Consider the following 26672-nt stretch of genomic DNA (forward strand, 5'->3'; position numbering starts at 1 on the left):
ACTAGTCCACTACATTTTACAGCTAGTGTTTAATATACCTACAACATCAGAAAAAAATAAAGGACATAAACATGAAATTCTCTCTTTCTTCTCTCCTTCTTTCTTTCCTTTTCTTTCTCCCTCCCTCCATTCTTCCATCTCTCTTTTCCTTCTCTCTGATTCTCTGACTCTATATTTGTCTCTTTGTCTCTGTTTCTGTCTCACATATACATTCTGTAAACACAGGAAATATATTCTTCCTTAAAACTCTATTCTTCCAGGGCTGGGAGTTTGGCCTAGTGGTAGAGTGCTTGCCTAGCATGCACAAAGACCCAGACTGGATTCCTCGGTACCACATACATAGAAAAAATCCTGAAGTGGTGCTGTGGCTCAAGTGGTAGAGCCCTAGCCTTGAGAAAATCCAGGGACAGTGCTCAGGCCCTGAGCTCATGCCCAGGACTGGCAAAAAAGAAAAGTCTATTTTTCCTTCTTCCCTTTGACTTAAAGGTATTATAAATGAGAACCTTAACAAACAAATTCAACTATAATTCTGGCTTTTCTGCTAGTTAATTGGAGATGAGAGTGTCACAGATTTTCCTCTTGGGCTGGTGTTGAACTATCCATGATCCTCAGGTCTCAGCCTCCTGAGTAGCTAGGATTACAGGTGTGAGCAGCTAGTATCCAATTTGATAGCCACTTTAAAAAATAAATTTCCTGCATACTTGCAAATAATTTTACAGAGGTAGGTTCCACTGTTTTTTTTCTGTGTCAAATGTGGCTTGCTGCTGGGTGCCAGTGGCTTATGCTTATATCCTAGCTATACAAGAGTCTGAGATCTGAGGATCGTGGTTGGAAGCCAGCTAGGACAGAATGGTCCATGAGATTCTTAGCTCTGATTAAACATCAGAAAACTGGAAATGGCTCTAAAAGTTTGAGCCATGGACTTCTACTTTTCCAAACAGGAACAAGCATATTATTTGCTCAGCCAATTACACTGATCTACATGTTGGTTTTTGTACCAGTACTATGCTGGTTTTGTTACTATCACCTTGTAGTTTAGATGACAGATGTGTGGTGGTAGCCCCAGCAATTGCTCTTTCTGTTCAGAATTGCTTTGGCTTTTCTGCATTTTGTATGCTTTGATAGAATATTTAGTATTGAATTTCTATTTTCAAAATCTATTTTGGTGAGGAATGGCATTGAAACTAAGGATTGCTTTTTGAAATATAGTTATTTCTTTAATCTTCATTTTTCTGGTCCATGAGCATGGAAAGTTTTTCCATATTTCTAGTCTTCCTCAAGTTCTTTCTTCAGTGTTATATTGTGGAAAATCTTATTTGGTAGTTTGAGACATAACGCAAATGAAAAATACAATGAAAATAAATTATAGATTCCCTTATATGGCTGAAGGCTATAATAAGCAAGTATATAACAGATGCTTGCATTATAAAAGGCCACATATTTAATTAATTATGGAGAAAAAGTTTTAATATTAAATAGATGGGGATGTTAGTAGTTTACAAAACTGACAATGTTGGACTTAAAATTTGATTTATATTTGTGGGTTTTTTTTTTTGTTTTTTTTTTTTTTTTTTTTTTTTTTTTGCCAGTCCTGGGCTTGAGCTCAGGGCCTGAGCACTGTCCTTGGGTTTTCTCAAGGCTAGAGCTCTACCACTTGAGCCTTAGCACCACTTCCAGCTTTTTTTTTTTCTATGTATGTGGTACCGAGGAATCGAACCTGGGTCTTCATGCATGCTAGGCAAGCACTTTAACGACTGGGCCAAACTCCCAGCCCTGTATTTGTGGTTTTTAAATCATCATAAAGGGCTGGAGCGTGACCTAGTGGTAGAGTGCTTGTCTAGCATGCATGAAACCCTGGGTTTGATTCCTGGGTATCACATAGACAGAAAAAGCCCGGAAGTGGTACTGTTGCTCAAGGGGAGAGTGCTAACCTTGAGACAAAAGCAAAAAAATGCAAAGGAACATCACAGAAAGCAGGATTTTGTAAGTTTTCTACACATGGTAGCACTGTATACAAATAGACATTCTATACAAAATTTACACATTGTATACAAATGTATTAATCAAAACATTTGCTCTTCAGGTAATGCAGTGTGAAGGTCCTGGGCTACCGTTTGGATAATATGTTTCAATTTCACATCTTGCAGTTTAGTGGCAATGATGTGGTTTTCATCTATTAACATTCTTTATTTTTATTTTTTTGCCAATCCTGGGCCTGAGCTCAGGGCCTGAGCACTGTCTTTAGGCTTTCTCAAGGCTAGAGCTCTACCACTTGAGCCTCAGCACCACTTCTGGTTTTTTCTATGTATGTGGTACCGAGGAATTGAACCTGGGTCTTTGTGCATGCTAGGCAAGCACTCTACCACCAAACCAAACTTCTGGCCCCTTAACATTCTTTAGTAAGATAATAAAAATTAAAAAAGTTTAAGTTCCTTAATACTGGTATATCTTAAAACTATTTTGTTAGTTAGACAATGGTAGCTCATACCTGTAGTCTTAGATTCTTAGGAGACTAAGATATGAAGATCTTGGTTTGAAGCCATCTTAGGCTGAAAAGTCTTGTGAGACTGTCTCCAATTAACCAGCAAAAAAGCTGGAAATGGAGGTATAACTCAAGTGGTAGAACCACCCTTGAGTAAAATATCCAAGTAGGAGTGAGAGGTCCTGAGTTCAAGCCCAAGAGCATACAAAAATCGAAACAAAACCACAGAACAAATAGTGTTTTGTCATTTCAACTTTTAAAATTGAAAAGCTGCGTTAGAATTGAGATCCAATTTAAGTGACTTAATTATGGAGGCAATGTCTCCCAATATTTATTGGCTTAACAGACCAACATTTATTATTGCACTATTTTGTGTCCAGAGCTTGCGAGGAGAATTGAGGGATTACTTTTGCTTAGGGAACTTCTGGAGGTCATAGCCCAGATGTCAGCTGGGGCCTGGTTCTTTGAGGGAGTTTCTGGGGTTTGCTTATTCACATGATGCTGGGAAAGAGGGGAAGCTCTATGCTGACCCCTCTGGTTGCCTCATGACCTTGAGCAAGTGATACAAATGTGAATGCAACCCCCCAAAACAAAACAACAAAACAAAACCCCGACGCGTCCCCACCTACCTCCAAAAATCTGTAAAAAAAAAAATAATAAAATAAATAAAAAGAAGAGCCAGGAGTAGAGCTGGTAGCTCAAGTGCGAGAGCATTAGCCTTGAGTGTAAAAGCTCAGGGACAGTGCCCAGGCCCTGAGTTCCAGCCTGACAGCTGATACCAATACACACACACACACACACACACACACACACACACACACACACACACATGAAAAAAGGAATGAAATTATCAGTGTATACTACAGTATACACTGTAAATCTTGTAGATATTACGCTAAGTAAAACCAGTCACAAAAGCCCATGTGTTTATCATTCCATTTACCCGAAATGTCTAGAATGGGCAAATCCATAGAGAAATGAACAGATGAATGGTTGACAGGGTCTCGGGCAGTGGAAGGGAGGGTGGAAGAAGGGAACTGGGAATGATGCAAATATTATTTGGAGAGGATGAAATCATTCTAAAATTAAGTAATGGAAAGGGATTGCACAGTCCTGTGAATATGCAAGGACAACAAACCACATACTTGAAATTGGTGAATTTAAACCAGTAGGACTCTTTCTTTCTCTATCTCTCCTTTCTCTCTCTCCTTCCTTCCTTCCTTCCTTCCTTCCTTCCTTCCTTCCTTCCTTCCTTCCTTCCTTCCTTCCTTCCTCTCTCTCTCTCTCTCTCTCTCTCTCTCTCTCTCTCTCTCTCTCTCTCTCTCTCTCTCTCTCTCTTTCTTTCTTTCTTTGTCATGGGGCTTGAACTCTGGGCCAGGGTGCTGTCCCTGATTTCTTCAGCTCAAGGCTGCCACCCTACCCCTTGAGCCACAGCACCACTTCTGGTTTTCTGGTGATTAATTGGAGATAAGAGTCTCACGGACTTTGGACTTTTTAATGCTTGGGCTACCTTTGAACTGTGACCCTCAGATCTCAACCTTCTAAGTAGCTCCATTTCAGGCTTTTTCTATGTATGTGGTACCAAGGAATGGAACCTGGGTCTTGGTGCTTGCTAGGCAAGCACTCTACCACTAGGTCAAACTCCCAGTCCTCCCCCCTTTTTAAATAAAGGAACTTTTAATGCTTATTATAACTGTCTTTGAAAGTTACTTGTTGTCACATGATTCTACCCCCCACCTTCCCTCCCCCCAGCCAAAGTACATCACTAACATCCAGCTCATGCTGGATCTTGAAGATTATCCATTTTTGTTGTTGTTGGTTGTAGGGCTTGAACTCTGGGCCTGGGTGCTGTCCTTGAGCACTTCAGCTCAAGGCTAGTCCTCTACCACTTGAGCCATAGTACCACTTTTGGTTTTCTGGTAGTTAATTGGAGAATCTCACTGACTTTCAGGACTTTCATGCTGGGGCTGGCTTTGAACTGTGATCCTCAGATCTCAGCCTTCTAAGTAGCTAGGATTACAGGCATGAGTCACCAGTGCCCAGCCTTGTGGGCAAAATTTAAACCCACCACAGGCCTGGGCCTGGCTACTTATATGCATTCAAATATCAGCTCTTGCAGACCATGCCACCCAGATAACCTGTTTTACCCTTCACCTTTGGTTTCTTTGCTTGCAAATGAGGATTGAAATAGAAATTATTTCATGAACTTGTGAAGAATAAAACAAATAAAAGGCATGCAGTCGAGTTCTGAGACCCTAGTAAGGAGGGATAAATAGTGCCTGCCTTCTCCTAGGCTAGGGTCTGGTCGAGTGTCTGGTTTATGTCTGTGGTAGGGAAGAGAGGCAGGGTTGGGAATATGGCATTTGTGAGGCTGAGTCTCAGAATGACTTGGGTGGTGTTATAGTGCAGCCAATGTCAGATGCTAACTGTTAGAGTCAGAAATGTTAATTTACTGGCTTTCTTGGGCCCTACAATTTCTTGTGAACAATCCACAGCAATCTAATTCATTAAGAGGCCTGAATATTAATTGATTAGGTTGTACTGAGTGAACTCTAAGACTTCTGCTGGCCAGAGCAATGTTTCTGGAAGGAAAACTAGTTTGGGAAGTCACATTGACATCATATTTCATAGGAAGCCATGTCAATCAAATAAGCAATAGAACCAGAATAGCTTTTGTCCCATCACCCTCCCATCCTTCCCCCGCCCCATTTTAATTTTTGCTAACTCTCATGTCCTTTGCATGGTGCCCAATGAATTTGCAGCTCTCAGTCCTGTGCCCAGAAGAATTTGAGCATGTTGCTTTTTCATGCTTTCTGAAACTTACCCTCTTCTGGCATTTTCTTGTCCCTAGGGGACCCTGCCTGTTCTAACTTGATTTGCCCTTGGGCCCCTGTTCCCTGGTCTACAGGGCATGCAGCCTGTGTTGGCACTGATGGCTGTGGCCTTTTGTAGATAGGCTTGGCCAACTACAATCCCTAGGGAGCTGCCCTCTCCAGGGCCTCTGCACAAGAGGATGGCTTTAGGCACTTAAGCTGGAATACTTCTGGGGGCTCCCATGGGCCACATTCCAAGTGTGGAGGAGAAATCAGACAAATGAAATGTCCAGAGACATAGAGGGCCACATCCTGCTTTGATATTGTTTAACCCAGCTGAAGACCTCAGGGATTCAGCCTCACTTCTCAGTGGTTCATTTCTCTGGACTTAGTCTTGGGAGACGTCCATCTCCTTGGCTGCCTGTTGGTAAGGAGAGCCATGAAGAGTTGTATTAGCAGTGACTGGTTATTGGAGGAAGAGGGGTCTTTTAGATAGCTGTGGGTTCTGGAATACGGGGGTCTAGGAAAGATGCTGGAAGGAGTCAGGCAGAGTTATGCCCTCTAGAAAAGGTTCTGGGCTTACCCTGAACACAGAGCTCAAAGTGGCTCCATCTCTAGCCTGGTTGTTCTAGCTCTGGCTCTGGTAAGAAGCTGAGTTTGGGTAACTTCAGAGGCCTTGGACATTTAGTGGAAAAGAATGGTAGGAGGAGAGGGGCTGGGAGTTTGGCCTAGTGGTAGTGTGCTTGCCTAGCATACATGAAGACCAGGGTTCAATTCTTTGGTACCACATACATAGAAAAAGCTAGAAGTGGTGCTGTGGCTCAAGTGGTAGAGTTCTAGCCTTGAGAAAGCCCAAGGACAGTGCTCAGGCCCTGAGTTCAAACACCAGGACTGGTGTTTAACTATCCTCATCTGTGGGCCAGGGAATGGACTAGGGAACCTGGAACCTGGTCTTCTGATTTGATTTGTTATAAAAGGGGGAGAAAGATAAACCTGTCACCCCTCCCCCAAGACTATTGCTCAGGGCCTGCAATAGCAGCTTCCTGGAGCTCATAGACTCATCTGAATTCTGCCTTCACCCCAGGCCTGTTCTTGACTCCAGCCCCAGCCTCTGTGTTGTTCACATCCCTGTCAAACCACTTGGCTGGGAACCCTCTGAGGGCTCTGATCTGTTCTCCCTCCCTCAGGGCCACATGTAGGGCTCAGCAAGTGTTTCCAGTGGATTAACTGGACATTTATGTTGGGAGACTCCTTTTTGTTGCTGTTGTTCTCTTTTGGTAGTACTGGGTTTGAACATAGGTCCTCAAGATTGCTAGACAAGGGCCTTACCACCTGAGCCATCTCCCTAGCCCTTTTATGCTTTTGATGGTGATGATGGTTATTACTTTCAAGTAAGATCTCGCTTTTGCCTGGGGCTGGAAGGTCATGATCCTCCTACCTTCACTTCCCTCAGAACTGGGATTATAGACATGTGTCATCACACTTGGCCAGGGGGACTTCTTGATTTCTAGGAGAAGGCCATTATTAGGTCAGTGGTGGTGTACAATATGCCATGGTTCCCAGGGCTTTGGAAATATAAACGTGTTTGGACCCCAGCTGGCTTTGCATAGTGTTTCATTCTAAGCATAGATGTTGTAGGGTTGATCTGATCATTCCAGAGTGCTCTCTTCCATCTTCTCTTGGATGTTTCTGTAGGAATCTTCTCAGCTCCATGGAGCCCTAAAGTGGCAACTGCTCAGATCTTGAGATAATCATACACTGGATTCTCATGGAGGCTTTCATCCAAGGACCGCCTTACCCATGGCATTATCCCATCACCGCTTGAAGATGTAGGCGCCTCTGTCATTAGGTTCCACTCCCAGCCATGGACTCTGGTGACTTGAGAGGGCGGGGGTTAGTCAGGCTGGAACGGAAATGGGCCTTCTGGGCATCTGATTGCAGTGTGCTGGGCAGGGGCACAGTGGGGACTCAGAGGGGTGGGAGGGTTGGACCAGGATTTGCTGACATCTGAATTGCTTCTGATGAGCAGGTTCACAGAGTGAGGATGTGAGCACAGCCAGGTCACCACAGCTGGGTGACTCATGCAGGGTTATGAGACACGGAGCTTTCACCCCTTTTCTTCTCCAAACCTTGCCTACCCTTTCTCGAACTAGCAGCAATGCACAAGTCCTAGGATCATTCCTGATTTGGGAGGCATCTCCAGAGAACAATGAAGGGAGGTCTCTGTGCTAAGAAAAGACTTTGGACTTCAGGGAGAAGAGAGCTGGCAGAGCCACATCCATCACAGGAGGCCATTTTTTGGCTCTAGTCGTTGGGCGGGAGCTCTCTTTATAGTTGAGGTTGGAGGAAGGGTGTTATAGATGGAACAGGTACATCCTTTCCCTTCCCACCTGGGCTAGCTTTGAACAATCCTTATAACCTAGCCTCCTGAGTAACTATCACATTACAAGCATGAGCCACCAGTGTCTAGCTGTCAGTTGTTTTATTTTCCTTTTATTTAATAAAATCAGGATATGCCAAGAGAAAAATGAATCTCTTTCTTTTTTACTCCTCCCCCTCCCCTCTCCCCTTCCCCTTCTTCTTCCTTCTTTTCTTCCTCTTCTTCTTCTTCTTCTTCTTCTTCTTCTTCTTCTTCTTCTTCTTCTTCTTCTTCTTCTTCTTCTTTCTCTTCCTCTTCCTCTTCCTCTTCTTCGAGCATGAGCACTGTCCTTGGGCTTTCTCAAGGCTAGAACTCTACCACTTGAGCCATAGCACTACTTCTGGCTTTTTCAATGTATGTTTGAGGAATCGAACCTGGGTCTTTGTGCATGCTAGGCAAGTACTCTACCATTAGGCCAAACTCCCAGTCCTGGTCTGTAATTTTCATATTTTCCTCTTCCATTAATAAATTAATTGATTCATTCATTCACGCCCTCTAGGCAATCTCCCTTTTTAATCTGATACAATTTCAGAACACACACACACACACACACACACACACACACACACACACACACACACACATATATATATATATATATATATATACATGCAACCACACAGAGAAAGACAGAGATTGAGAGTGAGAGAGAAGCTATGTTTTGTTCTGCCATGTGTCCTTTTCAAAAAGTTTCCATGGGGCCGGGAGTTTGGCCTAGTGGTATAGTGCTTGCCTAGCAGGCACGAAGACCGGGGCTCGATTCCTCGGTACCACATACATAGAAAAAAAGCTGGAAGTGGTTCTGAGGCTCAAGTGGTAGAGCTCTAGCCTTGAGAAAGTCCAAAGACAGTGCTCAGGCCCTGAACTCAAGCCCAGGACTGGCCCCCCAAAAAAATCAAAAAAAGTTTCCAAACAATATTTTCGGCCAGGCCATAGAGAACCAGCTCATTCTATTCCAGAATACAGCTATGAATGGTTTATGTCACTTTTCTTCCCAAGTGCTGGGATTACAGGTGTATACTACTATATCTGGTAGCCTTTTTATATCAAGAAACAGATTTATCAAGCCTTTGCAATGTTTCCTGATTTCACGTGTGGAGCCAGACTGTGCAGTTTATGTGGTCTGTGCAGTTTATGTCTGACAGGGAGCTGGGATGCAGGTTGCTAGCCTGGAGGATGTATATATACATTTACATTTTAGCTGCCAGAGATCCCCCTTCCCTGGTGCGGTTCTCTATATCCACCAACACTGCTGCCACCTGCAGGCAAACAGGAGCTCACCACATCTGGCCTCTTGGGCCACCTTGTGCAGAAATGAGCATTCTGTCACTAATGTGAACCAGCTTGGTTGGAGGGCCAAGGCTGGAGGCCCTGCAGAGGAGGAAAGGAGGAGCCAGGGGGCCACTGAGGTCCCTTGCAAGCAGCCCCTGGGCATCTGTGAATGGCTTCAAGACACCCCTTCCACTATTACTCCATTTCCCTCACCAGAAGCCAAAGCGAGCTTGCTTGTATTGTTTTCTTAGGTCAGCTGAAGCTGTGTATCGATGCCCAGGACCGGGTTCTGCTGCTCCACAGTGAGTATGGCATGGGCAGGGGGAGGGAGTGGTGGGGAAGGCTGTTCCCTCTTGCCTGGAGTGGGTGGGGGCCTTGGTTTCCCCATGCTGTTTGTTCCCTGACCATGGAGTGACAATGGACATTGCCTGGGTTGTCTCCATAGACCGACCCCTGTCCTGGCATTTCCCTGATCCTCCTCAGGAGCCTCTGTCCTCAGTAGGTGGCAGTGACAAAGGATACTGGGTCTAAGTAACAATGTCTTGTTCTTGTTGCCATCCTGGTGCCTTGCTGGGTGGGTGGAGGGTGCTTTCCACCCCGCTCTGAAAAGCCAAGAGATGTGATAGGCCATTCTTTGAATCGCAGAAGTCATGTTCTTTAGCCCCACAAAAGCTTAGCTACAGAAAATGCTCATCCTTGATTTACCCGAGATAGGTTGGTTTGCTCACCCCTGATGGGTCCCCTATATGGAAAGTTCTGCTTCACCCTGTGTATTCCCTGATGTGGCTTGCTTTGCTTAACACGTTTGTTAAGGCTCAGTCCCACCTCAAGCATGTGGTTTTTGTCTTTAAAAACTTTCTGTTAACAGCATTCTGGGTTGCAGGTCTTTCGTTGCCAGCTTTCTAATAAAGACTCCTAATTTGACCTCTCAAAATGTGGCTTCTCTGTTTCTGACACTTAAATTCCCATATAAGAGCAGCGGGGCCACAGAGGGCTTCCCTACCCCCTCACTAGGTCTTGCTTCATTTCTTCTGTCTTATCTCCTCCTTACTCATTTCTTCTTTCATTGACAGTACCACAGTGTCAGGGTTAGGATCCCAGTCTTCAGAGCCAGCCTATTCGAATCTATGCTTTGGCTCTGATACTTTGCTAAATGACCTTTTACTCCTTTGTCAAATGGTAGTGATAACAGAAAGTATAAGGCTGGGTTGTTAATGTAAGAATTACATGAGTTCATATTGGTCAAATGCTCAGCAAATAATAAACTATGTATAAGACTCCGTTAAATAAAATAGAAAAGCATCTCTTTCAAAACAAGAGATTGAACATTGGCTGTCTGCCTCAGGGATGGGGATATGGTGGTGCTAGTGGGATGCCGAAGTGTGCTTGGCAGAGCTGGTAACATCCACACGCCATCCCAAATGTGGGACAAGCTTAATCCAGGGGGAGAAGCTGAGGATGGGGGACAGCTCCAAGTGCAAAGGCCCTGGGGTCTGAGAGTTCATGATGGATTGGAAGAACTGTATAGCATGACTTGAGGCATAGCATGGGCGACTTATATTTAACCAGTCCATTTATCCATTTGGTCTTCCTTCTGTCTGAACTTGCCTTGACTGTCTCTCCCATTTCCTTAGCTCTTGCCTCTACTTCCCTGTTCTATTCAGTTACTGGTACCTCCATAAATTTATCCTACTTGACCATGCCTCTGTGCCTTTGCACAAGGAGCATATTATTCCATGTGCTTGCAATAATCTTCCTAAAAAAAAGGTGTGTGTGTGTGTGTGTGTGTGTGTGTGTGTGTGTGTAAGTGTAAGAACATTCCTTCCCTCTGCTTTTGCAGAAATATGGCTGCCTCTGACATTATTAGGCCTCAGGAAGGAAGACTCATTTTTGCTTATTTTTTTTCCTTGTAGGACCCCCCCCACCTGCCTGGGCCGTTTGTGGCTTCCTGTGTTATGTTCTTAGTACAGCCTGGATACACAGTGCCACCCTGGGGACTGGCCTCTGCACCGGGATGGGAGTGCCTTGAGGTGGGGCAGGTCAGCCTCCCTGCTACTGCTGGCCTGGTGACCCAGGAGGTCACCCGACCTGGCTCCTGTCCTGGGGAGCGTGGGTACAGGCAGGAACTGTAGCTAGGATACAGGCAGAGCAGACCTGCAGGCGCCCGGGTCCTCTGCTTCTGGCCTGAAAGGGCCCCTCTGAGGTGAAGTTCCCAAGGACCAGGAAGGAGGGGGGGTCTTTGCTTGCAGGTCCAACTCCAGCTGTGCAAACAGTTTTTGCAAAATGCATCTTGGCTGCTGTGGCTCCATTTGTCCTTCACAGTTTGCTTTGGCTTGTCCCCAGTGGCAGGCCCTCAGGCCCTTCCAGCCTATCCCCGCTCCATCCTTTGGCTTCCCAGGCCTCAGGCCTCAGACTACTGGGGGCTCCGTGTGAGCCAAGCCCTGGGGTTCCATCTAAGCCAAACACAAAAGCATACACAAGCTCAGGCCCATTGTCTGATTTCTGTGGGTCTCAGGCACACAGATCAGTCCCCACCACACTCTCATCTTCCCTTTATTTCTTTTTTCATTTGTCAGCTATTCTACCCAACACACTAGATGCATGCCCTCATTTAATGGGCAGGACCATCATGTGAAGTACATGTTAGCATGACTATCTAGGGGAGATTGGAAAATCCAACCTCACAGAGGCAATGGAAACTTCACTTGAGCACATGCTTAGTAAGTGGTGGAATTCACATACAATCTCTCTAGAGCTCCAGCTTGCGACTTACTGACAGATCACCTGCATAGCTCACAGGGCAAGGGGGTTCTCCAGCATGGCTCCTCCATCCTGGAAGGTACTCTTGGATGGTACCAAGATCCAGGAGACTTGGGCTGTAAATCCAACTGCCATTCCCAGGGCTCTGAGATTTGGGACAAGTTTCTTAGTCCTTTGGGCCCACTTGTAGCTGCCTTTTCCATTCAGAAATGGGCCCGACTCAATACATTTTAAATTCCCTTCCAGCTGTAAGATTCCAAGAGTAGAAAGTATTCTGTAATTCCATAACTGTTCTTATGATAGATAGTCGTACACCACCCTAGCACTCCCAGGTAAGCTCTGTAGTAATTTTCAGATCTTTTAATGTGTGTGTGTGTGTGTGTGTTCCCATGCATTGACTCCAACTTCTAATTCTCTTTTAGTCATTGAAGGCAAAGGCCTGATGAGCAGAGAGCCTGGCGTCTGTGATTCCTATGTGAAGGTATGTGATGGGGCTAGAAGTGGTGGGTTGGGGGAGGGATTATCGAGAAGCATGTCACTAAATTAGCGCCCCAAGGTCCCAGCACAGCTGTGGAATTGGGGCCATTTGAGGTCCATTTGGGTCCTGCCCTTCATTCATGGTGTCGGTGGGCATTCACTAGGCCCCCTGCTAGAACAGATTCCTTCTTTTTGCCATTGGGCAAGAGCTGGAACTTTTTAAAAAATTTTTTTCCAACATATTGGCCTTTTAAAAAAAGATGATTTTGCTGGGCACTGATGGCTCACACCTGTAATCCTAGCTACTCAGAGACTGAGATCTGAGGATCGCGGTTCAAAGCCAGCCTGGATACAAAAGTCCATGAGGCACTTATTTCCAATTAACGGAAGTGGCATTGTGGTTCAATGTGGTAGAATGCTAGCCTTGAGTTGAAGAGCTCAGGGACAGTTCCCAGGCTCAGAGTACAAGCCCCATGACTGACCAAAAGAGAGGGGGGGGGGGGGAGAGAGAGAGGTAGTTGTACAATGAAGTTGCTATTTAACAGTTCATGAATACAATATATATTGATCAATGTCAATACAATATATCTTTCACTAGTCTTACTCATCCCTCCACCACCCACCTCATTCCTTACTCTTCTTAATTTTGTAGGATATATGTCAGATTCTTTTTTGGTGGAAAAGGGGGATTGTGGGGCTTGAACCCAGGGCCGGTGCACTGTCCCTGAGCTCTTTCACTCAAGGTTAGTGGTCTACCACTTTGAGCCACAGCATCACTTTTGATTTTCTGGTGGTTGATTGGAGATAAGCATCTCCTGGACTTTCCTGCCTGGGCTGGCTTTGAACTGTGATCCTCCAATCTCAGCCCCTTGAGTAGCTAGGATTATAGGTGTAAGCCACCCACACCTATCTAAAAAAATGGCCGTTCTTCATGGTTTTTGCTAGTATCAAGTATGGAAACTCCCCTGTCTGGGGGAAGAAATAATAACAGTTCTAGCTGGGCTTATGGCTGCTATCTTGGATGGTGGTACCACAACTCCAGAACTTTTGGTTCTGGGTCCCATGTTCTTTTCCAGTATCTGGAAGGACTCCATTCTGTCCTCTGTAGAGGCTGGTGTGCAGGACAATGGAAGTTTGTAGCTTGGAGACACACAGAGTTAGCAGCTGTGCTAAGGCGATTACATGTCTAGGAGGTCAACTAATGTGCCTCCCCTCCACCCATTCAAGATCTCTTTGATCCCTGATGACAATGGAGCACGATGTCAGAAGACACAGACAGTTCCAGACTGCAGAGACCCTGATTTCCATGAGCACTTCTTTTTGTAAGTGTCTGGAGCAGCTGGGCCAGCCCTTGACAGGAGAGAGAGGGAGGGTTTATCTGGAAACTGGTTGCCAGATCTAGGACTAGATCTAAGCAGAAAAATAGTGACTTGTAAAGGATGTCTTTGTTTTTGCCCTCCTCATGCCCTTCATCCCCTGGCTAGGGGCCCACGGTGAGAAGACATCACTTGGCTGGGTCTCATAATGACAAGCCCAGCCTGGGGTCAAGTAGCCCCTGAAATGTGTGGGTCATTTCCCAGTGTGCCTCTGGCTAAACCTTTGCCTTCAGCAGAGAGAATATTCCAGGTAGACAGGGGGACATTTAGTCTCTTCCTTTTTATTTAAAATTGTAACCTCTTTGAGCCTGGGCTTCCTCATTTATAAAGTGTGGCTAATAATAGACTCATCATGGGAGCTCAGAGCTATAAATGTGAAAATGCCTAGCAGTGTGGTAGATGTGCTTATTATTTATCTCCTCCATTTCTGAATGCTGGGGCCAATGGGAATGTCATGGTCCTTGGGCCTTTTCCTATTAGTAAAAATTAATAATAATGTTTTGGGGTTGTTCTCACTTCACAAGGTAACTTTACGTAGTAAGAAAAAAAATGAGTTAATGGAAATGATCAAAATGAAGAAAATACTTGTTAGTTCCAATGCTCAGCTCTGCCAAGTGCATTTCTCATGGGCTCCTTTCATTTGTGTGGGTGTGGATTTCTGTGCATGTTTACAGAATGGGATTGTTTTATAATGGTGTCATGTAATCTCCTTTGTCCTTTAACAATGTAATGTAATCTCTGTTCTGCATGTAAGTGCTTATCCTCCCACAATTTGCAGTATAGATATACATATATTTTTTAAATTTTTTATTGTAATTAATAAAAGGGTTACATGATATTTGCCAGATAGAAGGTGCATTAATTCACATACATTGATACCCTTTCACATGTCTTGGTACCCATTACCCTCCCTATACATATATTTTTATATTAGCTGCTCAGGATCTTGCCACATTTGACAATCGTGACCTCCTCCAGGGGTCTGGCCTGGGACTCAACCCTCCTAACCCTTGGATCATCTGATTTGCTTCCTAGTCCTGTCCCAGAGGAGGTCCATCAGAAGCGTCTTCTGGTTACCGTATGGAACAGGGCCAGTACAACCAGGTGAGGAGATGCCCTGAGCTGGACTGAGATCCTGCTCTGGGCTATGACCATCAGGTGGCTGCCACACAGAAGGGGCTCAGCATTCTGGATAAATGAGTGGTTGTGACTAAACTGAAGAGACTGCTGTCTCCTCCACCGGCTCCAACCCCCACCCCATCTCCATCACTCCAACCTTGTCTACAGTGGGCATTGGCTGAGCACTGGCTATCAGCAAGGCATTGTGTTGGCCAGCAGGGGCACCACCTAGCAGAGCCTACACCTGGCCTCTGTGCTCTCAAGGGACACACTGTTAGGTGCTGTGTGGAGATGGATTATAGTAACAACATGCACCTACCCAGCTCCACAAGACTGTGCAGCTAGTGAAAACTGGGTGGGCCCGTATCACTCTTAGTCAACACAGAACTCTTAGTCTAACAGAACTGAGCACAGGACTAACTAAAAGAAAAAAGTGAGTCACAGGGCAGGGAGGGGAGGAAAGAGGGGGAGCGTGCTGAGGGCTGAGCTGCTCCAGGAGGGCTTCATGGGGAAAGAGGGATTTTGAACCTGAGCAGAGGGGGAGAGTTGTAGCAGGAGAGAAGACTGGGAGGTGCTCCATGCAGGACACAGCATAGAAGACAATGAAACAGGGATATGTAGGAGAGGCCCAAGAAGCCCAGGAGAAGGTGCTTCTAGAGGGTGGACATTTTGTGTGGCAGAATCCAATCAGGCTGATGTGGTGGGCCAGATAGGACCTAGGAGAGCAGATGAGGGTAGTAAAGGCAGCTAGTGCAGAGCAGGGGAGGAGTCCCAGGGAGGTGAATAAGAGAGCAAGGATTGGCTGCTAAGGAAGGAGGAGTGTGAGCAATTAACTGGCATCACCTACTGTGAGCAGCAGGGGCTCAGCTAGCAGAGATAGCCTAAAGAATCTGGAATGGGGAGGGCAGTAATTTGTCAAGCTGTCACAGAGCTGAATGAGACTGAAAAGGGGCTTATGTGAATAAAAGGCAGTGCAACCCAAGTGTAGACTTGGGAAATGTTGGATGCGTGTGTGTGTGTGTGTGTGTGTGTGTGTGTGCACGTGTGCGCGTGCGTGTGTTAGAGCTAGAACTCTTGTACAAGCTAGGCAAGCACTCTTTTGATAACCTAGCTACATCCTTAATCCCTAAATGCTTCGTATAGTCCTATATTTTATTAGCTAGTATATTTTTAAAAGCTTGGCCCCATTTAACCTCAGAAGGAAGTATATTTATTTTCATTGAGCACCTGCTTTTCATCACAGTGTGATGTTCGTGGTACGGTAGACCTTGTCCATCCACCCATCCCTCCATCCTTCCATCGCTCTATCCCTCCACACAGGCAGTGAACAGTGAAACCAGGATGGGAGTCCAGGCAGTTGGATCCAGCCCTTTACCCATTAGAGATGAGGGAGTGTGAGGAGAGGGGAGGAGTGAGGAGTTATTTGAAGAAATTGTTGTTGGTTGTGGAGGTCAAGTGAAAGGCAAATCAGGTGGCTCTGTAGTTATCTTTGGAGATAGGTTTCCTCCTGAGGGCCAGTGGTTCACAGTCCTGTCTGTGTATGAATCTCATGGAGGCCCTTGTGAAGAATGTAGGCTCCCAAGTGCCACATCAGATAGATGAACTCCAAACCTTCATGGGTAGGGTATAGGAGTGTGCATTTTAAGGAAGTTGTTTGTCCGCTGAGAGGCACTGGGCATCAAGCGAGGCAATGATGATGTGCAATCTGTGTCTGTGGAAATGCTACGTCTTTGGATGAGAGAGATGATTTGGGATAGAGAAGAGAGTATGGAATCAGGATCTATTTGGAAGATACTTCCCAATGCTTAGTAGCATTTACTATTATTAATAGGAAGTACTAGGCACTAGTGTCTCATACCTGTAATCCTAGCTACTCAGGAGGGTAAGTCCTTTGAGGATCGCAATTCAAAGCCAGCCTAGGCAGAAAAGTCCATAAGACTACATCTCTAAAATAACCAGCAAAAGGCAGACAAGAAGCCAGGTGCTGGTGGCTCATGCCTGTAATCGTAGCTACTCAATAGGCTGAGATCTGAGGATTGCAATTTGAAGCCCATCTGAATAGTAAAAGTCTAAGAGACTCATCTCTGCTTAACCACCACCACCACCAACAAAAAAGCCAGAAATGGAGCTGTGGTTCAAGTGGTGTAGAGCACTAGCTTTGAATACAAAAGCTCAGAGACCATGCCCAGGCCCTGAGTTCAAGCCACAGGACCCATCCCCCTCCAAAAAGAAGCAGACTAAGTGGCATGGCTAAGTGGTACATTGCCAGCAAGCAAGCCGAGCAAGTATGAGGCCCTGAGTTCCAGTCTCAGTACTGCCAAATAGTATTCATTGTGAGAACAAGTGGAGAAGTCAAAGAAAGTTCGTGGGTAGCTGGTGGTGACCTCTAAGCCAGGCATAGTGTAGAGAGGAAGGTTAGTGGGTCTTAGTGAGATGCAGGAGAGGAGCCAGGTGAGAATGGGAAGAGACAGAGAGGGAGAGAGAGAGGGAGATGAAGAGGAGAGAGAGAAAGGAAAAGGGAGATGGAGAGAGATGGGAGAGAGAGAGAGAGAGAGAGATTATCTGTGCTTATGAGGCTGGTATGGAGCCATGCCCATGAAGGCAGTGGAGCAGTTCTGATCAGAGAGGGGAGCACAGAGTGGCAGGGACCAGGGGTCAGGATCTGCCTTGGAAGGGCTGGAAATGCTGAGGAAACCTTGAAGGGGGCTGTGGTGGTCTCTGCAGATGTCCAGCAAGCTGCTGGGGAGGCCACGCCTCCAGAGTCCTTCCCTCTGCAGGGGCAGAATGAGTGGTGGAGCCGCTGAAGGCATCCATCACGCAGGTCACGTTTTTGGAAGGGAAAGTGAGGCCGGGAGGAAGAATGAGTCAGTCTCTGGGGAGGCGGCGTGACCACGGCAATGTCTCCACTTGTTGCCTATTTTGGGAAAGTGAGATTCCTTATTCAATAAAACACAGCCAGACTCATGGTCACAGTCTGGACCAGAGCTCCAGCAGGACAGGGCAGGCCGAGACAGGCCCGGGCTGCCAGCACAGCCCAGCCTCCCTCCAGGCTCCTAAGTGGATTCTCCTTTGTGGATCCAACTGAGCAAGAAGGTCTCTGATTTGGAGAAGACGGACTGAGAGTAATCATGGGAAATGGGCAGTGCTGAATTGTTCCCAAATCAAATTGTATTCTCTAAAAGACATTCAACTCAGCAACATGAAAGACAATTGTAGAAGGAAGGAAGGAAGCATTCACCAAGCTAGTCTCTGTGCCAAGCACTTTCTATATACTACTTCATTTAGTCCTCAGAACTACCCTGAGGGAGACGAGTTATTATCCCTCTAAAGGCCTGGCTCAAAGTGATAAGAAGTGTGTACCTAAACACTACTATGTGTGTACACCGAGCACAAGCTGTGCATTCTCTAATCCTCACAGCATCCTTGGAAGGGTATGTTGCTGTTGCTCTTTCACAGGTAAGGAAACAGGCACAGAAGGGTCATGTAACGTGCCCAAGGCAGCACAGCTCGAATGGAGAGAAAGCAAGCTTTAAATGCAGGCTGTCTGGCAGCAAGCCTGTGGACCTGCCCACACATCACAGTATGCTCACAGGCCTTACACAGATGATAAATGACTTGGAAGTCATGTTCATTTGGTGTCAGTGGCTTGCTTTTCAGTTCTAAGGCTGCATTTTTGAGCTATAGGGCAGTGTTATATAACTCATCTAGTCAAATATAGGATATGATGATAAACTGTGTGTGTGTGTGTGTGTGTGCGTGTGTGTGTGTGTGTGTGTGTGCGTGTGTGCGTGCATGTGGGCTGGACCTGGGGCTTGAACTCGGGATCTAGGAACTGTCCCTGACCTTCTTTTGCTCAAGGATTGTGCTCTACCACTTGAGCCACAGCTCCACTTTTGCTTTTTTTTGTTTGTTTATTAGAGATAGGAGTCTTTTTCTGCCCTGGTTGGCTTTGAACCAGTATCTTAAGATCTCAGCTTCCTGAGTAGCTAGGATTACAAGCATGAGCCACTGGTGCCCGACTCATGGTGTACATTTTGAAACTGGTAGGAGATAAGAGTTCACGAATCCTCAGATCCTCCAGTGATGGTCATAAAATCATACAAGAGAGATAAGAGGATGTGCAGAGGCTAGGTGCCAGACTCTTCCCAGCTCTGGGCCTCAGTTTCCTTGTCTGCAAAATGCAGTGCCCTGTAAGGTTTACTTCAGCTTCAAGGTTCTGTGGGTCTTTTAAAATTGTAGATATTTTCAGTAGATATTGCTAGTACTAATTATAGCATTTGCTAGGATTTGTAACTGGCCAAGTGTGGTTATTCATGCTGTAACCTCAACTAAGGAGATGGAGGTAGGAGGCTTATAGTCTAACACCAGCCTGGGAAAAGTCACAAGATCCTATCCCCCAACCAGAAAGATTGGAGGCATGGCTCAAGTGGTAGAGAAGCATTTGCTTAGCAAGTATGAGGCTTTCAGTTCAATCCCTAGTACCATGGAGGCAGGTAGGAGAGAATTTGTAGCCAGAAAACAATCTTAAAGGAATTATAGTGGCATACTACAGGTTAAAAATGTGTATGTATGTATGTGCACATATATAATGCATAATCTATGATATAATGTATCATCTTTATACAACATATAATCTCCAATTACAGAGGGCCCTGTTCTGAGCTCTGTAGGCATCCTCTTCCCTATACTCAGTTTTAGAAATGGACAGTGGCTTTGTGTCAGAAAGCTCACGACCAGTGACAAATACAGAACCTAATGGGGAAAAGTGAATAGAAAAGTAGGTAGTCAAAATTAAGCCATCAAATTAAAATGAAGCTGAGATTAGATTGCATAACCTCACAGTGTGCATCCAAAAAGATCTTCCTCTCATTTTTTCTGGCTCAACTCCTGGGGTTTCCTTCAAGCATCTCTGTCCTAAACAACCTCCTGCCTCCTGGGCCTTTGCAATTTGTTGCCTGTGTTGTTCATCTGTCAATCTCACCCTGTCTTGGGGCAGGTTCTGTATTGATGGCTTGAACGGCTACTTAAATTCCTGTTTGTCTTGTTTCCTTAACCCTGCAAGCTCCTTGCCCAGTGCTGCCAGCTGTGGACTCCCTCATTTGTGAATTCCCTCATTTGTCAAACCTTCTCTGAGCACACCAGGCCTGGATCTCAGGCCTTGGCAGTCAGCAGTGATCAGGCATGGTTCCAGAGACTCCGTACCTAGGGAAATCGCAGGCCTCTCCTACATGAACATCCATGCCCCAGTTGATAAACTGGCGGGTGGATTGCCATATACCCGGGCTGCTTGCAAAAGCAGTGCTCTTCCTCAGTAGGGTCCTCAAAAGCAGCCTTGAAAAGGAGCTAATTGCAGAATATGCAGAGAGAGGTTCCTGCTCGTGGATGTTAATTGTGACAATTTACTCTGCCTGAATGATCATGAAATCATTGGAGGCCCCTTAGCAGGAAGCAAAGCTCAAGGGATGCTCTTAACCATTTAGCATTCTGTAACAGCACCAGGGAATAAAAACTCCACTTATTGAAGAATGGGGAGAGGCAGCAGTTATTCCAGCTAATGCACTAGCCTGAGGATATAAAAACTTTCAGCCACTGCCAGCACAAGAGCAGAGCGCACAGCATCTAGATGCCATGCAAAAATCTCCTGAATGTGCTGACAAGCAGGACATTGAAGGAGTTGCTTGGCAAAGTCTCCAGAAGTCCTGTCCCCAGTGGCCGCTTTCTGAATGTCTGCTGCTTGTGTGCTGGCTGCAGCTGCTGCCACTGCCTGCTAGTTCTGCTTTCTCCTGTTTCCAAGAAGGAAGAATGCTTGTTTAGGGCTAGGAAAGGTGGATGAGGAGAGGCTGCTTTGTTGGGGTGACTGTATCTGTCCTTGGGCAGTAGGTGTTAATGTGGCCTTGTGGGGTGGGAGGGCAAGGAAGAAGGGGAACAGATGGTGCCCAGCTGAAGAAACAGCTGGTGAGAGATGGCGGTGGTTCTCTGTTGAGAACCACTCCCTTAGCACCCTTCATCCCTGTCCCAGACTCAGCTACGTGATGTCTTCTTTAGGATATTCAGGTGGTAAGTTGCCAACCTTTCTGGAAAATTCAAACAATGTGTATTTATGGAGACCTTCTAGATGCCTGGTCCCTGTTTGTGGCAGGCGTGGGTAAGGGTCTACAGGATCCATGGAGAACTTTCGTCAAGCTCCTCCATCTGAACCCCACCTTGGGCTAACTGAGTTTGGATTCCCAGGTTCAAGCCCTGGAGACCACATGTTAGGCAGGCTCTTTGGTGAATGGCTAATCAGAGCTGCTTGGGCCCTGCACCATAGAACAACCAACCCTCTGGGCAGGTGGGGAGGAGGGGCTGACACATCTGAGGGCATTTACTGCTTAATTAGGCAGTCATTCCAATGTGGGCATTGATGTTTGCTTCACAGGACAGCCCAAACCCCTTGCCTGTGGGATCCCTTCCAGTGTCAAATTCAACGGCTAGTCTAAATATCCACGACGTCTCTTCATTAGTACTTACTAAGTCTGTCTGTCAAGGAGAATGACTTAGGAGATTCAGTAAGAAAGAGAAGAACTGGGGAAATTAAAAAAATAAAAGCAAATCCTAAGATGACCCACAAAGAACTCTAATGTGAAAATAAAGCAGGATAAGGTACAATAGAAGTACTTCAAGAAACATTTCTTTTTTTTTTTTTTGCCAGTCCTGGGCTTGAGCTCAGGGCCTAAGCACTGTCCTTGGACTTTCTCAAGGCTAGAGCTCTACCACTTGAGCCTCAGCACCACTTCTGGCTTTTTTTTTTTTTTTTTTTTTTTTTTTTTGGTATGTGGTACTGAGGAATTGAACCCGGGTCTTCATGCATGCTAGGCAAGCACTTTAACCACTAGGCCAAACTCCCAGCCCCTTCAAGAAACATTTCTATTGCTTTTTTCCCCCTCTGATTACAAAAGTAGTGCTTATTTGTTTAAAAAAAATTCAAAGATAGTATAAACTCAAAGGAAACAAAAATCCTTAATGATCCCTCTCAACCATTATAAATCATGTGTGTGTGTGTGTGTGTGTGTGTGTGTGTGTGTGTGTGTGTGTGTAGGACTCTTATTAACTACAGCTTTGTAAACTTTCTTTAACATAGCAAGTTTTTTGTATGCTGTTATTATCTATATAATCATTATTACAAGCTGTCAGATGTTAATCAGTCCTGGATTGGTGGAGATTCTTCAGGAATTTTGGATTCCTGTAAATAAAGAAGACCAAACTTGAACTCTGTTTCTTGCCACAGTGTGACATTCTGTGAGCCTGAGCTTGGCTCATGCCTGCCTCCCCCGCAGGCAGCCAGGTCAGATGGGTCATAAGACCTTTGTGTGTTGGGATGTGCTCAGAACTTTTCCAGCAGCCATCTAAGAACTACCTTTGTTTCAGGACTTGAAACAAAGATTCTTGAACCATGGACCCATACTTTTCCTCTTGCTTGAGAATTCTCAGCTCAGGATGGGTCTGAGATTCCCTGTGAAGACCAACTCACACATCCTCCCAGCACTGAGAACCCCATAAGATGGTTTTGAACTTCTTTTTCTGTGTGTGTGTTGTGTGTATGTGTCTGTGCTGGAGCTTGAACTCAGGGCCTCCTATTCTCACTTTTTCATTGAAGACTAGTGTGCAGGAATTACACTCCTGCTTCTAGCCTTTTAGTTCATTACTGGCTTTGAACTAAGATTCTAAGATCTCAACCTCCAGAGCAGCTGAGATCACAGGTGTGAGCTACCAGTGCCTGGTGGGTTCTAAGCTTTTGTAGTGATGGAGCGAGTTCTGTATCACGGCCTATGATGCTCGCTTTCCTTCCAAATAGACTACTAGACTACTGGCTCATCTGTGGCCTCGGAAAGGCCATGAGGACTCCACCTTGAAAAGGGAGAAGGACAAATGAGCAGGTGTGGTGGAAGTGCTCTTAGGCATGTGGGACACTTAATGGCAGAATTGCTGGTTTGGCAGGGCGAGGTGCTCACTATACGTTCTTCCCCCAGGCAACATGCACTCATCGGCTGCATGAGCTTTGGGATGAAGTCTCTCCTGACTCCAGACAAGGTAGGTCCTTGGGAAGCTTCTGGAATGACATCCCTGCTCCCGTCCATGCCTGGGCTGCTGTTGGCAGGCCTCCCCTGGAAATCCTTGAGTGCAGCGCCTCTCTGTGACATGGTACCCCATGGCTTGGTACCTCACCAATAATTGTCACCAGGCTGGCTGAACTCTTGGGGTCTCCTTTGCCAGGCAGCTCTGAGCCCTTGCACAAGGTCTCATACCTAGAATCTGGAGAACCTCCCTCCCCTCCCCCTACACACATATCTGTAGGCCTTCTCTCTCTCTACTCATCCCTTCACCCCAACTGGAAAGTGGGAGCAGGGGAGCTATGCATGCCACAGGAATGTCCTGGCAGCCTTCTGCAGGGCTCTGCTGCAGTGAGGTGTAGGGGAGGGGCACTGCATGTGTCCTCATGGCCTCTGCTCCATTCCCCTGGGAAAGGGCCTCAGGATGCCTGCATTTTGGCCTTTCCATCTTGGTTTTTCGTGTTGGTGTCAGGGTTTGAACTTGGAGCCTTGGGCTCTGCTTGCTTGCTCGTGGCTGATGCTCTATCACTTGAACCACATTGCTAGTCCAGCACTTTGCTGATTAACTGGAGATGGACTTTGCTGCTCCGATTGGCTTCAAACCCTGATCCACAGACCCCAGCCTCCTGAGTAGCTGGGATTACAGGTGTGAGCCACCAGAGCCCGGTTTCCATCAGCCTCTCCCCTCTTTTCCTTTGTTGTAAACATTGATCGAGTTCTTACTGTATCAGGCTTAGTGTCAGGCACGTCCAAGAGCCTGTGTACAATCTGCCAGGGGAAAGAGTGGACAGAGTCGCAGTGGTCCTCTTGGAGAGACTGTGGAGACTGAGTAGAGAAAATGAGCTCTGCCTGGAGCAATAGGACGGTGTCTAGAAGGGAAGACATGGCAGCCTTGGGGAGGGAGGCTGCTCTGTGTGTGGGTGGGGGGATGTTGGTGGGTGCCTGCCTTCCTGTGTGTGCCCTCTCCTTCCCTCCGTTGTCTGATTGCATCACTTTCTTCTTCTGACAGGAGATCAGTGGCTGGTACTACCTCCTGGGGGAGGACCTGGGCCGGACCAAGCACCTGAAGGTGGCCAGACGGCGGCTGCGGCCCGCACGAGGTGCGTGTGTGTGTAAGGACCCCTTCAATGCCCACTGTGGCTGGCCCTTCCCCCCTTCCCATGTGCTAGTGTTGGTCCCTGTTCTGTGGCACCTGCCTCTCAGGTACTGTGGGGCTGCTGGGTGCAGGGATGGCTCACAAGTACCGGTTAGGATGTAAGCTGCAGGCTACGCTTGGCTGTGATATTCTGTCTGGCTGAACGTTCCTTGGAGAGGACATGGGTCTGAACTTGCATGTGTAGCCCACCATTCTCAAGTTGCCCCTTGGGGCTGCTTTGCTGACAATGGATCACCCACCTCTGCAGGTAGGGTGTTTAAGCCCTGTCGAGAGTCCTAAAGCTCAGGACTTGGATTCTTCCCCTCCTCAGTTTTTTTTCCCTCTGTGTGTGCTGGTATTGGGGCTTGAACTCAGTGCCTGGATGCTTTCTCTTCTTTTTCCACTCAAGGATGGTGCTCAGCCATTTGAACCATACCTCCACTTCTGGCTTTTTGTTGGTTAATTAGAGATAAGAGTCTCACAGACTTCCCTGTTTTGGCTTTGAACTGCAATCCTAGACCTCAGCCCTCTGAGTAGCTACTGTTATGGGCTTGAACCCCTGACAGCTGTCCTCGGTCCCTGTCAGTTCTGCCCTTTCTGTGTACAGCTCGAGCTTCTAAGTGCCTTCCAGGCCCAAGCCTTGGGCATCACTGTATCCTAACTGTTTCCTAACCGCTGTATTCTCCTAACTGAGGTTAGGAGTGGCCCAGGCAGCCATAGGGACCCATCACCAATCCTGGCCTCATGGGTTATCTATACTTGGTTTTCACATGACAATAGAAATTAGTTTCTTTCCCTCCCTCCCTCCCTCCCTCCCTCCCTCCCTCCCTCCCTCCCTCCCTCCCTCCCTCCCTTTCTTCCTTCCTTCATTCCTCCCTCCTTTCCTCCCTCCCTCCCTCTCTTTCTTTTTTTTTTGTGGTTGAAGGGCTTGAACTCAGGGCCTGGACTATGACCTTGAGCCTCTCTCTGCCCAAAACCAGTGCTCTAACCACTTGAGTCACAGAGCCACTTCTGGTTTTTGAGTGGTTAATTGGGGAGATAAGAGGCTCACAGGGACTTTGCTTTGAACCATGATCCTCAGATCATAACCTCCTCAGTAGCTAGGATTACAGGAGTGAGCCAAGTGCTCAGCCACTCTCAGCTTTAAACATTGCCCTTCACTGTCCTTCAGTTTAGGTATAAGCTCAGTTTATACCTAAATCAAATATTGAGAAACACGGAGAAGCAAAGAACATCTTTTTCCAGTTAATGTACTGGATTAGAGGATTCTGAACAAAAGCAAGCATGCTATGTTACTTTTCTAAAGAATGTGATCCTTGAGCAGGACACAGGAAAAGGAGAGGAGAGACCATTGCTTTGTTATAGTGTTGTTCCAACTTTTGAGTTTCTAAATGAGAGATCCTTCTAGCTTTCCCAGTTCCATGCTCGTGTAAGATCTTAGTGATCTACTTTATCTTCAAATTTGAAAATAAACAATGAGCATTGTGCATGAGGGAGTGAGGGAGGAGTGCGCATGTGTCTGTACCAGTACTGGGACTTTTACAGGACTCTAGGTACTGGCTCTAAGTTTTCCTTTCAAAGCTGTTGTTCCACCTTTTGAGCCACAGCTCTACTTCTGGCATTTTGGTGGTTAATTGAAGAGTTTCATGGATTTTCCTACCTGGGCTGGCTTTGAACTGTGATCCTCAGATCTCGGCCTCCCATGAAGCTAGCTCCGATGAGCACTTCTGTGTTACTGTTGACTTATTTACTGGCAACAAAATAAGGCTACATGGTTTTTACTTCTTTATGTTTCGGTTTCTCTCTCTCTCTCTCTCTCTCTCTCTCTCTCTCTCTCTTTCTCTCTCCCTCTTGTTAGTTATGAGGCTTGGACTCTGGGCATGGGTGATGTCCCTGACTCTTCAGCTCAAAGCTACTGCCCTACTCCTTGATCCATGGTGCCACTTCTAGTTTTCTAATGGTTAATTGAAGATAAGAGTCTCATGGTCTTCAGTGCTTTAGTGTCCAGGCTGGCTTTGAACCAAGATCCTCAGATCTCAGCCTCCTGAGTAGCTAGGATTACAGGTGAGAGCCACTGCACCTGACATGCTTATCTCCTTAATCCATTTGGAAATATCTTTAATGATTATTTGGCCTTGAAGTTCTAAATTCACATTTTTCAGAGAGCTAAATATTTTCTTTTCTTTTTTTTTTTTCCAGGCCTGGGGCTTGAACTCAGGAGCTGAGCACTGTCCATGGGCTTTTCTCAAGGCTAGCGCTCTACCACTTGAGCCACAGCACCACTTCTGGCTTTTCTATGTGTGTGGTACTGAGGAATGGAATGGGAGTCTTTATGCATGCTAGGCAAGCACTCTACAACTAGGCCACACTTCTGACCCAAGCTAAACAATTTTCTTTTCTTTTTTTTTTTTGCCAGCCCTGGAGCTTGAACTCAGGACCTGAGTACTGCTTTTGGGCTTTTTTTCTCTAGGCCACAGGATCATGTCCAGCTTTTCTCTATGTATATGATACTGGGGAATTGAACCCACGTCTTGGTGCATGCTAAGCAAGCATTCTACCACTAGGCCAAACTCCTGGAGCCAGCTAAACAATTTTTTTTTTTTTGCCAGTCCTGGGCTTAAACGCAAGCCCTGAGGACTGTCTTTGGATTTTTCTCAAGGCTAGAACTCTACCACTTGAGCCTCAGCACCACTTCTGGCTTTTTCTAAGTATGTGGTACCAAGGAATCG

General features: G+C 46.2%; 1 protein-coding gene across 3 annotated transcripts in view; it reads left to right on the top strand.

Moving 5' to 3' along the window:
• Nucleotides 1–26672, top strand: part of Rgs3 (regulator of G protein signaling 3) — a 140887-nt gene that overhangs the window by 20569 nt on the left and 93646 nt on the right. For 2 of the 3 annotated variants that reach the window (XM_090330473.1, XM_090330472.1), the window contains 6 exons: nt 9238–9288; nt 12169–12227; nt 13451–13545; nt 14635–14703; nt 22728–22788; nt 23818–23908. In XM_090330473.1, coding sequence (XP_090186599.1) covers nt 9238–9288; nt 12169–12227; nt 13451–13545; nt 14635–14703; nt 22728–22788; nt 23818–23908 — 426 coding nt within the window. Of the gene's footprint in view, nt 1–9237; nt 9289–12168; nt 12228–13450; nt 13546–14634; nt 14704–22727; nt 22789–23817; nt 23909–26672 lie in introns of those variants that run through there. The other variant, XM_090330474.1, reaches the window with a different exon arrangement.

The sequence above is a fragment of the Megascapheus bottae genome, chromosome 3, assembly GCF_031878675.1.
Source record: "Megascapheus bottae isolate mThoBot1 chromosome 3, mThoBot2.hap1, whole genome shotgun sequence".
Classification (NCBI taxonomy): Eukaryota; Metazoa; Chordata; class Mammalia; order Rodentia; family Geomyidae; genus Megascapheus; species Megascapheus bottae.